At 40.2% G+C, this 15,065-nt stretch overlaps 1 protein-coding gene across 5 annotated transcripts in view; it reads right to left on the bottom strand.

The window, feature by feature from the left end:
* FNDC3A (fibronectin type III domain containing 3A) overlaps positions 1 to 15,065 on the bottom strand; it is a 116,634-nt gene that overhangs the window by 40,007 nt on the left and 61,562 nt on the right. For 4 of the 5 annotated variants that reach the window (XM_035323023.1, XM_035323017.1, XM_035323038.1 and 1 more), the window contains 4 exons: positions 10,499 to 10,575; positions 6,042 to 6,279; positions 3,189 to 3,461; positions 1,673 to 1,731 (listed from right to left, as the gene is read on the bottom strand). In XM_035323023.1, the coding sequence (XP_035178914.1) occupies positions 1,673 to 1,731; positions 3,189 to 3,461; positions 6,042 to 6,279; positions 10,499 to 10,575 (647 nt within the window). Of the gene's footprint in view, positions 1 to 1,672; positions 1,732 to 3,188; positions 3,462 to 6,041; positions 6,280 to 10,498; positions 10,576 to 14,975; positions 15,043 to 15,065 lie in introns of those variants that run through there. The other variant, XM_035323030.1, reaches the window with a different exon arrangement.

Raw genomic sequence — 15,065 nt, 5'->3', positions numbered from 1 at the left:
TGTCCAGCAGCAACCCTGGAACCTTGCACAAGTCTTTGCTTCTTGATCTAACACCGTGATAGCAATGGGTGTTTAGTACCATGCGTGGAGATGAAACGCACAGCTGGGCAGTGAAATAACAGGCTGCAAAACAAAACCTCTGCTGGCAGGTCTCACGAGTACTTGCTGTCAAAAGGATGATGAGATTTAGGAAAGCTGGATTACACCCAAGCTCCTGGATAAGACTTGATGGTATCAGATACAGACTTAGGTTCACTTCTCACAGCTATAATCCTTTCTGACCCTTTTTTCTCCCGCTTCTTGAAGTTTGGCCCTAACCATTGGTTCTTTACTCCAGTCTGTACTCATTTACTCCATACCAAATTTCTTCCCTTTAGCTCCCATTGAAGTTCCAGTGCCCGTATCTCACAAATCATCTTTCTCAGGCAGTTTCAGCCTCTTGCTACTACGGCAGTTATTCCCACCACACTCAATCTTACTAACAGTAAAAATAACAAACAGAAAAGACAGTTGTTCTCCCAGTAGTTCACACACTGCTCTATTTGCTCCTGGTCTCATTTTCCCATCCTAGACTTCTCATCTGTTTCAGGGTCCCTCAGTCTTGATTGTCCTTTGGACCTGTGCTCCTTGCCAGGAGCTGTATCTGCTCTTCAATTCTTTTCTCCACCACACCTTTATCTTCTTAAGCTTTCCTTCCAGTCCCACTTTCTCCTCCAAAAATTCTTTTTATGACCCCTCCACCAGCTCTGGTCTCCAGGAACACCCTGTTCAGAGCTACTGAACTTGACTGTCACAGCTATTATCTGCACCCCAGCAACAGCTAGGATACTCCTCTCTATTTCTTCACTTAATTTCTCTCAACTCTTTCTTATGAGATTTGATTCAGACAATTTCCACCTCCATGACAGGGGCACTGAAGATATGTTATCACGTTTTGATGTTTGGACACAGCAGAATCCCAAGCATTTAGGTCTGCCTGCTCAGCACCACAGAATCACAGAATGGCAGAGGTGGGAAGGGACCTCTGGAGGCCACCTGGTCTGACCCTTCTGCTCCAGCAGGGCCCCCAGCGCAGGGTGCCTAGGACCCCGTCCTGGCACCTTGTGCCACTCTCCCAGGAGGAGACCCCACAGCCTCTCTGGGCAGCCTGGGCCGGTGCTTTATCAGTCTCACAAAAAAGCAGCAGCTTAGTGGCAGACTTGGCAGTGTTAGGTTATGGGTTGGACTTGATGATCTTAGAGGCCTTTTCCAACATAAATGATTCTTTGATTCTAAGTGCTTTCTGATGTTCGCAGGGAACCTTCTGTGTCTCAGTTTGTGACCATTGCCTTTTATTCTGTCACTGGGCACCACTGAAAAGAGCCTGGCTGCAAGAGCTGGGACTGTTTAGCCTAGAGAAGACAAGGCTCGTGGCAGATCTAATCTATGAATATAAATACCTGAGGAATGAATGCGATGAAAAGAATTCCGCATAGTAAGTATTAAGACAATTTCAGCTTCATAAATGTTAATATATTACAAATTACTTTGGTCATTTACATTTCAGTGAATGAAAGTTAAGCGAGTTTTCATTACTGCTGAAAACTGAAGAATGGAACTTAGAGGAAAGGAGGTGTAAATGCATAAAATAGCAACAGATACACTCATTTTATGGAAAGCTGCAATTACTTACCACTGGCTTGGCTATATTAGAAAGAAGTGCTTCAAGTGCTTTTGTTTCTTCATCCTTTTCTTAAAAAACAAAATCAAAGCAAACAAAGTGCCCATGAATCTTTGTTCAGTGACTTTACATTGAAATAGCTCTTCAAATTCAACAATTGCATATAGATTAAATTATGTACAAAACACAACACACCGTGCCAGCTTGTATTCAGCAACGGCAACGTAAAACCAAAAAAGCTCCCGAAGTTGTTGTTCATTTTAAACTAGTTGTGAATCTGTTCTGTGAGTTAACAGAATACAAAAAGCATGGTTATCTTTTATCAACGTATAATTTTAAACAAACTACTGCTCTGGAGAAGTTAACCTCTTGGCCGAGATATTTCCTACTGATTTCTCTTTGGATGGAGTCACAGCCAAGTTACAGTAGTTTAAAATACCTTACTGCATGCACATCAGCTGGAGGACTGCTGCTGACACTAGTGGCCTCCATCAATTACAGAGTGGCAAACCTTAGCTTAACCTTCAGTTTAATCTCAGGGAAAGGATTTCACGTGTTCTGCTTCAGCTGAAGGTACACCCAAATTTTATAGAGGAATTTTACAGGAAACGTTTTTATGTGGTTTCTGTTGCGCAATGCACAAATTTGATCATCTCAGTAGTATTAAGTGCACAGGCTACTCGGTTTTGTAGGTGCAGACGGGAATTTTTAATTCACTTAAACACTTTCCTTAAACTAAAATGTAAAAGATGGAAACGTGGGTCCCTTCCAACTCGGGATGTTCTATAACTCTGTGAAACAAACCCTAAAAAAAATATAAGCAAAACAAAACAACAACAAAAATGATTTCTGAGGTAAAATCTATTTACAGTTTTATATTTCTAAGATTGTTCATGCCATTGAAACTAACTAAAATGCATTTCTAAATACTGCTTGTTAGCACAAGTCTAAGTCACAGTACATCATTTTCCAAAAAGCTTTCTAAATTTTTTTTTAAAAAAGGACTTCTCCATTTTTTGTATAAATATTTATGAAGAACTGTTAACATAATTTTTATAATGTATGTAAACAGCACATTTTGTCACCTGTGGCTTGGTGAAGCCTGCTTATAGATAAATACCAGCTGTCTGAAAGTAAACTGAAGGCAAGACAGATGTCAGAGTGGAACAAGTGACATGTATACATCCAAATTTGGAGCAACAGGTCAGTGAATGTTCCCAACTGCTGAATTCAGGCTGTATTATAAAGGTGTCCTTTGCTACTAAGCTTTCTTGGGGTTTTCATAGTTTTGTTCTCTTGGAGCCATTGTTCCAACAAGAGGAGCAGGCTGGTTGCCTTCACTCCACGTAAGTCAGTACAGTTATGGGTTATCACCCAACTTCAAGACCGCCAAAGGATGGTGTTCTACCTACAAATGCTGTGCTCAGCCGGATACTAGACTTGACTACTATATATATATATAATGTATATACACACACAAATTATACATATATATACACACAGACACACAATTTTTGTTAACACTTACCTTCTACTTCCGTGTCTGTCTGAGAATTACTTTTTCCTTTACACACAGACTTGCTTTTGGTAGAACCTGTGCTTATGCTAGCTGTGTCCTGTCCTTTTGAAAGTCCATTAGGTTCACTTGTAGGAGAAGGACATTTCTGAGGAGATGATGGAGGACTGTTTAACTTATCCTTCTGAGTTCCATGTCGATCTTTCAATTTTTTTTGTAACCTTTCATATGTTTTACTAGACCTTTCATCTCTAAAGTTGGCTCTTCCATGAGCAGGCAGAGTATCTAAATGGAAGTAAAAAAGAAAAATAAATACATCAAAAAGAACAGAATGTAATTAAAAATCTATTTTAAAATGCCATGTGGGTTAAGTGTGTACTTCTGTGCAAAATTACATCTATATTCCTATTATAAAACTGAACCATCCAGAAAGTGAACTTATATACAGTAATTGGACATTAACAACCTGTTAGAGGAGAAAGTGTAATCTTTCCTTCCCACATCCTTTTTCCGCTTACAGAATTATTCTTAAAAGGTTTCTATATTCTTCCTTAAGCTGTAAGGTGCAGAACAAAGTCAACATACTACTTCATTACGGGGGAAGAGACCTGCTCTGATGCTGAATGCAAAAAATACAGAAGTTTAAGTTTTGGAACACAACTGGATTTCTTTTACTTTAATGGTGTTTCTGCAGAAATCAACAGGAAAAAAAAAAGCAAACACCAAAAGCAAAGTGCAACTGAAAGACACTAGAAAACAGGAGATAGTATGGCTAGGTCTTGTAAGGGCACTAGACATACATGGTAAGGCAAGGCATTGCTGCAGCATCACCGAGGGCCCATCTCTCTGTCAGAACATGGTTAAGAAAAAAAGTCAGTACTAGACTAATGAGAAAAGTTAAACTGCAGAGTTTTTCTGTCTAATTCAAACATTTTTATCCATTTCATCTTTATGCTTGGGCACAGCTTAATGACTCAATATTTAAAAATGGTATACCACACCAACTCTTTCCTCAATGTATTCCTATCTACATACATAATGAAAGCTCTTCCAAAAATACATCTTTCAAAACTAACATAGAACTTGACTTGACTTTGAGAATTTGAAATTGCATCGCTCAGTTTGAAGAACAAAATTATTTGTTACTCCTTCTGTGCTAGGAATTTACAGAAAGCAAGATGAAATAAAAACCTCATGGCAAGAAGGACAATCAAAAAACTGCAAAGCTTTTCAGTCTCTGACTTTTTAAATCAGTTTAACTCCCAAAACTTTGGCAGACTACTAGTAGAAAAGCTGTATTTAAAATTTTGATTTTCACTACTATTAGAAAGTTAGGAGCTTTTCTTAGAGAACTACCACACTGGAAGTACTTTTTTCATTTTTTCCCCTTAAATTCAGATTCCTTGTATGGGATCTGTAGGGATCGACTTCTGAAAGACACAGCTAAGGTCAGTGGTCCACAATGAAATATGAAACCTGAAGCAAGTATCAAACAAACTAATGTGTTTGTAGTCCTCTACTTCCCTAAACTTAAGATTAAGTACATATTAAATATGTACTTAAAATTAAATATGTACTTTAAACAAATGAAAATGAACGAATCCCACATTATCACCCATTCTTTTAGTATTATTAGTAGTAGTCTGGTAGGTTAGCAGATGATCACTGAACTCATATATAAAGGGACGTAGAAGAAAAAAAGCAGAAATCTACAAAAGTCTAAAACTTAATTCCATTAAGAAGCATTCTTTGTACCTTATGCATTTAATTATCATGTTCCAACCTCTTAATTTAGGAAACTAAAAGCAAAAGCCTCCCATCTACTGTCAACTAAGAAATTAATGAGATTGTACCCAAAAAGCATCTAATAATGCAGTTATCAAAGTAATGCAAGTAAGAAATAAGGTATAACTTAATACAGAAACACTAAGAATTCCAGCAAGATCAAGACACTGATATATTTTTTACCTGACCATGTTGTACATCATGACTATTTAAGCACAGTGACTACGTGGAGGACATTTTTAGAAGATTTTAGTAGCATCATAGAACACTGAGAATCTACCCATCTACAGTGACATGACAGTGCTCTAGTCTCCCTTTCCACAGCTTCTACCTTCTTTCTGTGAGAACTGCACCCTGGTATTGTTCTCTGAAAGTCTTTCAAGGTCAGCACCTGCTTTAAAGCAGGCGTTTATGTAAAGAAAAGCAGGTCTACCAGAAATGTAAATATTTATCAAATAACCCCACTCCTGTTAGTACATGCATACACTATGGCACTGAACAGCATTAAAGGCAGATATGAACAGTACTTCCAAAGACAGCTTCAACCACAGCATTAAGTGGGTAGCACCTGTTGGAATTTACGATTCTATGAACTCAATATGGACATCAGCCTGAACTTGCGGTTTTATGGAAATAGCATACTTTTTTCATATGCAATATTTAGAACCCCTGTTTCAGGCTTCAAACAGGATACTCGCAGATGGTATCTCAGAACAGTGCTCCAGTATGGATTTACACACTGTATCAGAGTGAAAACCATCAGCTGAATTACCATAAACACTTCCTGCTCTGCTTTTGTAACTGATGCTCCGCTTTTTGTAACTCCCTGCTCCGTAACTGATACACATAAAAAATAATCTGTATATTTAATGGATAACCAAATAGACAAGTCCAATTAATGAAAATAACTTCTGAAATACTAAGCTTCAGCAAAAAGACCGGCATCCTCAAAATGTTTTTGTACAGCTCCCATTCAAACCATAGTTGTGCGTGATTCAGCAAGTAAATCAGCATCACAGATTCTGGAGACCAGTACAGCATTCCTTTGATGGAACTTGCAATACTTACTGAACTACTTACCCAGATCGCCATACATTTGCGAGGTGTGATACTGTGGAATGTACTGTGTCGCTATGTCACCGGCTCCGGTCACTGGTGAGTACATATGACGTGGTGGAGGGGGTATCATGGCTGGAAGAGGAAGGAAGCCAGGCAGTGGGGGATGAGGTGGCCTGTGTATCACTGCGTGACCGCCAGGATGAAATTCTGGAGCCTGGGGAACCACCACAACCCTTCGAACACCGTTATCCTCAATAACCTGTATAGTGAGAGACCGCGCACCAAAAAAGAAATGCTTAGTAACGAGCCAGAGAATGAATATGTTGGGAGTGACAGCCTGAAAGGTATGCTTCTGTATATACTTAAACAAAACCAGCAATGGCAAAACCCTTAAATTTGAGAAAAAGGAAAACACAAAAGGATAAGGAAAAAAAAAAAAAGACAATATAAGGGCTATCTACCTTCCTGTTAAGTGTATTAATTGCAATAATATGCTTAATTTCTCAATGTGATGGGGAAAAATATTGTTGCAAAATGTGAGTGCAACATCTTATAAACAACTAGATCTATTTATGCTATTAACCTAAGCTTGTCAGCAGGGCTCTGTTTCCATCCTCATTCATACCACTTGCACGCTATGCTGCTCCTAGGATTTCTTCTACAGTGTAAGAACTAGACGGCTCCCCTGGAAGTGATTTGATGGGCGGATGGACCTCACACCACATAAACGGAGAGAAAAAAGGCATAACACAGCCTGGTCCTTCCAACATGCCCAAGTCAGTCCTCCAATGATAACCCAGGAGGCACCTGTTGGCATGCAGCAGGCATTGCTGGTATCAAGCTGTTACAGCAAAAAAAACCCTAGCAGGATGGTAGTCAGCCCTCTCAATACTCCTTTCCAACTCAGCATACTTTAAAATAACCTTTTCTTGTTTGTTTGTTTTTCTTCTGTTAAGATATTTTGCTGCCTGAAAGACCTGACATACTACTCTGAGAAAACAAGGGCCTTTGTGACAGCCTCTGCCAGACTGCAAAGAGGTTTGTTGTGCACCTAGAGTCAGATTTACTGTAGGATTAATAACCATAGCACCTGGGATGCCAATGGATACATCGTTCTCCACTTCCTAATCAAATGCCCCCAAACTATGCCACAACAAGGGCTGTAATGCGAGTTTCTGGATGTTTATCCAGAAAAGGAGGAGAGCAAGAAAGGAATGTGGAACATCATGACAATATTCAAAAACAGGGAACAAGGCAACTCTATGACTTAAGTTTTCACTGATATTTGGAATCAGGTGGAACATGCACATGTAAACCAGTGAGTCATCTGGGGCAACAAGAACAGATCGGGAAATCAAAGCACTCAGTGCCAAGCTGCTTTGACCTCCACTGTTAGAGCTTAACGGTGTAATGCTTGGCTAGATTTAGTCCCATGTCCTGGTGTGAACACTTCCACCGTGTCTGACAGAAAGCTGCCTGAAGGATCAAACGGTGGTTTTACCGTGTTACCATCAGGGTTGGTGTGCATCTGGAACAGAATTTCTAGTCTAGTCCCCAAATCATCCTGCTAGCTGAACCAATGCAGGGTAAGCAAGGACGGTGTAGGGAATTATTTCAAAACTTTCCTACTGTAGTAAAAAAGAAAATTACGTAGGCACAGTTGTATGCTTCCGGTGTTATGTAGAACAAAGATGTTTACAGATAAGCAATAACATTCAGAAGACAAGAGTATGTACAAAATGGAGCTGGTCCCACCTTACTTATGTAAATAGAAAGCTAGAAATCAATGTAAATGACCTAAGTGAACACAGCTTCAAAAAAAATTACACACACAAACCTACTATGTGACTTTAAAAAGTTTCATTATTTTCAGTATACAGAAATCATCTCTTACTGGGGAAGAGTAATTTTGCAAAGTTGCCTATCTGTGCAGCTATAGCTGGTACCTAAAGGCGGGATATATATTAACAGCAGTAAAGTCAAGGAGAACTGCTGTTCAAGGAAATTCTCCAAATGCAGTTTTCATCACCAAAATCCCTTTTGTTTACACAAAGAAATTGCAATTTATCACAAATTTGCAGATAGTTTATATAGGAAGCAACTTCCTTAAAAAAAGGCTACTTAGATTATCAGCAACCCCCCAAAAAACAGATGAATTTTAAACTAAGTAACTCAGAAATAGATACCCAACTCAAGCAGCAGGGACCTTAAGCTAAGTCTGTGACTGTACCTCTAAATCAAACACCAGCTCAGCTGTACGCCCATTGCAGGGGGACTAGAAAAAAGCGCTGTGTGCTTCATGTCAAGCACGTCACCTTAAGTTAAAACAAAAACAAAACCAAGCTATTATGCTAACTGTATTAGCAAAACATGGTAGTTCTGGCATAGGCCTCCTTTGTTGTGTGAATCAACCAAACATCACTGGAAAATTCACTACAGGCACTGAATGCAGTCAGATTGCAGAGGATGAATGAAGATGTATCTGCTTGCTTTCACAGTTCTAGAATTACAAAGGAAAAGGAAGGGAGATGTAAATCAACTTATGAATTGCTTTTTATGTATGTGATCTAAGAAGAATGTACATGCTTTGTTCTGTAGCTATCCCCGACGTCCAACAGAGGACAGCATGCCGTGCCAATGCCATGCAGAAGTTGAAGCAAGCAGAGGTATAACAGAACTAAATGAAAAGGGACAGACAAAATGAGGATGCTGAAGCTGTTCTTCCAGACTGATGGCTCTAGGTGTTTAACTGGCTTCCGATTTCTCTGAAAATATAACTGAGTTACTGTCTTAAAGATATGCTAAGCCTGAAGAAATCACGTTAGTTACATCGGCGGGACTGCAGTAAATCCAGGATAGCTCTTAGCAACATCGGCATTTTTTTCCTGTTTGCAAGACCGCTATCAAATCCTCTAGCTTGTAACAGGAACTTCCAACATAAACCACAACAGCTGGTACGTTCTGTCAGCAGTAAATACATCAGAAGCCTTATAAACTACAGGTTTTCCTGGACTATGACATTCCTACTCAGATGAAAACAGCAGGCATGAGCTCACTCCACCTGTACTCTCAGCTGGAGAGAGGTGAGGCACCTTCGGTTCAAAAGTCAGAGAGCTGTGCCAGCACAACGCTTGCTTGGACTAACAAGCTCCAATGAAAGGCTAACAAGCCTGCCCCAGCAAAACTCGGTCCTTCAGCCTGCCTGCTGCAGGCTGTCCTCAAAGGGAGGGTAAAGTAATTTCATCAAAACGATTCAGATTGTCACAGGTCACACGACTTTTTGAATGCTAAGTGCTTCATCAGCTGAAATGAAGTACTCAGGAAATACAGTAAAATTTCAAACTTCAATTCAAAAATTCTTTCAGGTCTTTAAAAATGAATTCTAACAGGAATCAAGCCATTTTAGTACAATTTAAATATAAATGGACTCTCACAGTTTTTAATTTATTTCTCTTCTGCCTGTTCCAGAACTCAGCTATGAGAGATACACGAGCCAACTTTCAACAGATCAAAGGTAAAACCATGGAGACACCATGGATCACCCTGCCTGCCCTAACAGCCTTTTCTTCTACTAGAGGGCAATTTTTCGTGCAGTTCAGATAATTTGTGCTACATCTCCTGGACACTTGAGGATTTTTTGGTTGCATTTTGTGTGTTGCATTCTCTTCTGATGTATACACATGAATCAGACGCAGACTGGTCTCAACAACAGAGTATCACGAGAAAGATCTACGTTCTGCAGAGTGGCATTCATCTGCTCTGGTTTCCAGGTCTGAGCTACTGACCCCTGCACCCATTCCATAGTTGGGGAAGAGAAAGAGACATCATCTAGAAGGCCCTATATTTCAGCATAGTAACAAATACAGGTGAGAGGAATTGTCCTTTTGATGTACTTTAAAGGATGTCCAAGTTATCTAGCTCACATTTAATTTTCAGGCATCTAAATTAGGAATCCCTTAGCAGCAACAAATGCACAGCCCTACTTCAAGATAAGGCACGGAAACGTGTGGTGTATGGTAACTTATCCCCAGTGGACTGTTGATGTTTTTTCATGTTGTTTGCTACACATTTTCTAACTGATCTGTTTTACTCCTTATCTGCAGGGAACTTCCTAGACACGAGCTATGTACGTACATAAAATTGCATTGGTGCCAAGAGAAAATACCTGCTAACCAGGAATTCAGCACAATGAGCTATCTGGGTCATGAGCTTTTTTATGTTCAGAGGGCATCTAGTACATTAGGATCCTGAACTAAATAAGGAAGCGTACCTGTTATTGTCATGCAGGTAGTTAATATACAACTAAAAGGGCACACATACTGGCTCCCATCACAGAGGTGTTATTGGACATCTCCCATTATTTACCCGTTTGATCGCAGTGACTCTGGTTTGACAGATTCATTTACTCATTTAGCTATTTCGGATCTACTTCTATCATCTGCGTGCACACAAATGAAGCAAGAATCAAAGGGACATACCTGTGGGGCGTATCCAGGAGGCACATAAATAGTAGGCACTGAACCATTTGGGGACATCATTGGAACCTGAGCAGGACCTAAATGGGTTAAAAAAATAGTCTCAAATTATTAAATGGTGCGGTACTGAAAGTTCAAAGAACACACTGAACTGAAAGTCTCTGTGAAAAATATACAAGATAACATGGATAAACAAAGGCAATGAACTGTACAGATAAAATTATAGCAAAGGGCACTCCTAGAAACATGAGACATTTAAGAAAAAGGGAAACAAAGTAAAAAGTAATTCTCCAGTAGCTATTTCTCCCTTCTCTGGCAGTTCATAGAAGACCTTTTGGCAAACCTTCTTTGCACGTGACAAGTCAAAAGAAGTGTCCCAAGATGAAGAGGCAATAGAATAGACTTTACTACAGAAACAAATGAACAAGCAAACAAAAAACTGGAAACAAAATGCTACAACCAGACAGTATGTGGTTAAGACTTGCAAATAAAATTATTTGCTAAATTGCTGCTCTGCTACTATGGGCTCAACCCCTAAAATGGACTCAGTACCACAGGAATGGGAAGCGGCAAACAGGGCACCAACTTAAAATCTCAGGGGAAAGCAAGCCAGTGAGTCTACTCCTACAGATAGTAAGATGCTGTGATACCACAATGATCCTCGTACCAAGTAAACCAGAAAGAACAGAATTTGCAGACACTTGGTTAAATATGACGCAGTGAGGATGTGTTAAGGTGGCATTTGTAGAAAGCACTGCTTGGAAAACCTGGTACCTTCAAAGAGTGCAGGGACACTGTTACATGCTTGGGTTTTCAAAAAACTTCTGACGATCTTTCTCAAAGAAAGTAATTTAAGAAGTAATGTTGCCTTTGGTTTAAAAGGGAAGAGGGCTTCTCATGAGCAACAACTAACTGGACCAAGGGCAGGAAACAAAGATGAAAAGTAAATGGTCAGCTTTTGAAGCGGTGAGAGTGACCAAAGGAGTACCACAGGCATGCAAAACTAAATCTGTTCAATGTATTAACATTCCTGGAAAAGGAAATGAATGCCGAGGTGACAAATTCTTGGTATGCAGTCAGAGGGCTGCAAAGGATCTCAGAGCACTCAATGACTAGATGATAAAAATGAAGAAGAAATTGTGCTGCTATGTGCAAAGTGATGCACCTGGACAAAACCAACAGAACTATTTATTTACAGCGTTAAGCCACATGTTAGCCGTAAACAGATTATGGAGCTATTACATGTATTTCTAAGGAAAAACCAACTGAGCTGTTCAGTGGGATTCTCAGAAGGAAAGAGAACACAAAATCATCACTCACAGAACCGAGTACAAACAGAACACATTCCCCTAGGGTCTAAATCTATGCTGGACCTCAGTATTTTGAGCTCTATGTGCAGTTCCTGTCTCCATCCTTAAAAAAAAAAAAGACAACAGAACTGAAGAAGATGTAGAAAACTTAACAGTGGCTTTCCACGTGTTTATCAGGGAAGATTCAAGAGACAAGGATTCTTGCACCTGAAGATGGAGGAAAGGTAAAATGGTAAGCAGGAGATAAATAGTCAGAGACCTATAAAAATCACAAACTGCCTAAAAATAAGAAGATGGATCATTTATACTTTCTCATGTACAAGAACCAGAGGTACTAAATTAAATCATCGATGAAAAGGTTTAAAGTGGAAAAAGGAATTTCTCAGGAAACGCACAGCTAAGTTTTGTAACTCACTGCTTTAAGAACATTGCAGAAATGGAAGGTTAGGTTCTGAAGCTATTCAACAAATTGAAATCAGCAATTCACTTAGAGCTGTAAAAAATTTTTAAAAATACTTTTGGTTCAGGAGGCTCGAAAGAAGAAAGTTATTTCTGTGCATTTGACCAGCCCTTATGCTCTCCCCTTTGGTAATTGATACTGGTCTCTATCAGAGCCAGAGCATTTGCATAGGCTACAAGAGGGACTGCATACAGATGTCCTTACATCCCCACGTTTATCCAAAACAGAAACGATTCCTAGAGTTTAATTGTTAATGGAAAAATGAAACAGGATGTAATCTAACTAGGTTCTGTGGCACGATGATGAGACGGGAATATAAACACCCTAGGCTGCATTCTTTAAATTTCCAACTCAGTTTAGACGTTACCAAAAGCATCAACCCAACTCCTAGTGAAGTTTCAACAATACTTCTTCTGAAAGGGTGTTCGTAATTCCACTTCAATGTTTGATACACTGTGCTAAGGTCTGCAAATGAAAAGTACAAAGCAAATGCAAGGTGCATTTTGTCGTACTAGCACATCTCATTCTGGTAAGTGTGAACTTGACAGAAAAATAAAGGTAACTATTCCTAAATGCCAAGAGTGGGTAAAAGGAACAAAAAGCATTCTATCAAAAATGAGGCATGCAATCAAACTTGACTCCATGTGCTATAGGGACTCCTTCACAACAGGATAAAAAAGTTTAGAAATGTATTACCTAAAAAGAATCACAGCCTTGTTCTTGATGAAGTGTTAACCCACAACTGTGGGGAGAAAGGAGACTTTTTAAGAAGGTCTTAATTGAAAGATTAACTGAACCATGTAAAAAGCAAATAACAGGTCTACAGTAAGCTTTAAATTGAGAACTGAACCTTTTTCAGCTTTTTGCTCAGGTGAAACTCAAAAACGTTTCAGTTAAAGTTTCCCCAAGTACACAGTGCTGAATCAAATGAAAAGTGGTCAAACAAGCTAAGAAGTGCTTTAGAGTATTATCTTAAAATAAATTCCAAAAGGTCAACAGCAACGGAAGCATATTTATTACAAGTTGTCCTTCAACCAAATAATGGTTTAAATTAATTCTTAAATAAGAGGATGGACTTTACGCAGCTTGCATCGTGCATAGCATACTTGTGGTTTTCATGATGAATGCAAGAAACCGAAGCTTTCATTAAACTCACCATTTTCAAGTACATAAGTTTCAGGTAAATTGAGAAACAAGCCCACAATTACTTCAACTTCCATAGCAGACTTATCATGCTAGGAGGATGAAGGAGCTCTGACATAAATAGCTCGTTTCTCTGGGAGCTGGTGGGTATTTCTGTGCTTTTTTGCTGGTTGCATTTTAGACTGTTAAACTTAGACATTCTTTGGGTGTTTAAAACAAAAAAGCAGGGTCCAGGTGAAAGAACTATACTTCCTTCCAAGGAGCACTCACTGAGTGCTTTAACATTCCGTCCTAACAAACAGAAAGGCAGCTATCTCCAATCCAGTCCAAAGGTTGACCCACTAAGCCACTCTCAGTACAGATTCATAATCTAGCATTTTATGGTTCTAGAAAGAAAAAAAAAAATATTTTTAATACTCAAGATTACTTCTGATATATTTCTGATAAGATTTGCAAGTGACCGTAGAATGAGATTGAATGGGAATATTTAAGAGAACAGAGAGCATAGAAACAAAAGTTGACAAACTTTATGAAATTTTTTAATGGATACAGGGTCTTTGCAGCAAAGTTATTGGGTTATTGACAGAAAGCACATTACCAGCTGCAAAACCATGAAGGGAAGTTCCCTGTGTTTAAAGATAAAATATTAACACTACATATGAGCAGAAATACATTTTTCCCCCTCTTCCATATGAAAACAAAAAATGTGCAGATCTTGGCTTCAAAGAGGGATTCTCAAGCTCTTAGGTATTGATTGGACTGAAGCAAGACAAGGCCAGAGTTTTACCACGAGATGTGGGTGGTTGAAGAGCACCAGTGGAGAACAGCCTCTGGAAGTCATGCTAGACAAGTATCTCCTTCTCTCTACTGCATGTAAAAGGAATTTTCTTCCTCCAAGCCACTACGTTGGAAATGTTAATGCTTTTAAGGGGAGGTCTCAAATCTTCTAACATACTTCAGGTAAACAAATTCTCTCGATATAGAAACGAAAAATAACGATAGTGGGAGGAAAAGAAAAACAACAACAACGCACCACGCAGCTGTTTTATGCTTTATTCCTGAGAAATGACTTATCAAATACCACAAAGCTTTATTTAACCCAACGCAACCCAAGACGTTTCAGCGTACTTCCACTTCACCTGCCTGAAATTTGCTATCTCACTGCTACGAAAGGTAAAAGCTGTAAATAAGGGTCTTTAAATGAGCGTTTGGTGTTAAGTTTCTTTAAAAACCACACAACAAAAACCAAGATCCCTCACAAAGACGCCAGAAACCCTCGGCAGGGTTGAAAGAAGAGGGAAATAGAGGGCTCCCCCTGCCCCGGGCTGACTGAAGCCACTGATGGGAGCGGGCCGCGAGGGACCGGCTCCGTCGCTGAGGGCTCCCGGAGCACCCGGCCCGCGGGGACCGGCGACATTTGCAGGGCCGCAGCCGCCGGTGCCCTTCCGGGGCACGGCCCGGCCCGGCCCGGCGCTCGGAATGGCCGCCGCCGCCGGGAGCCCCCCGGCCGCCCTGAGGGGAGCTCAGCACGTCCCCGCGCCGCCCGCCCCCTCGTGTCACCCCTTACCGCTCATTTCGGGCCGAGCCGAGCCGAGCCGGGCCGGGCTGGCGGCTGCTCCCCGGCGCGCCGCGGCGGGCGGGCGGGCGGGGCGGCGGC

The sequence above is a fragment of the Oxyura jamaicensis genome, chromosome 1, assembly GCF_011077185.1.
Source record: "Oxyura jamaicensis isolate SHBP4307 breed ruddy duck chromosome 1, BPBGC_Ojam_1.0, whole genome shotgun sequence".
In the NCBI taxonomy this organism is placed as follows: domain Eukaryota; kingdom Metazoa; phylum Chordata; class Aves; order Anseriformes; family Anatidae; genus Oxyura; species Oxyura jamaicensis.
The sequence above is the reverse complement of the archived record's forward strand: the minus strand, read 5'-3'. Positions and strand labels throughout refer to the sequence as shown.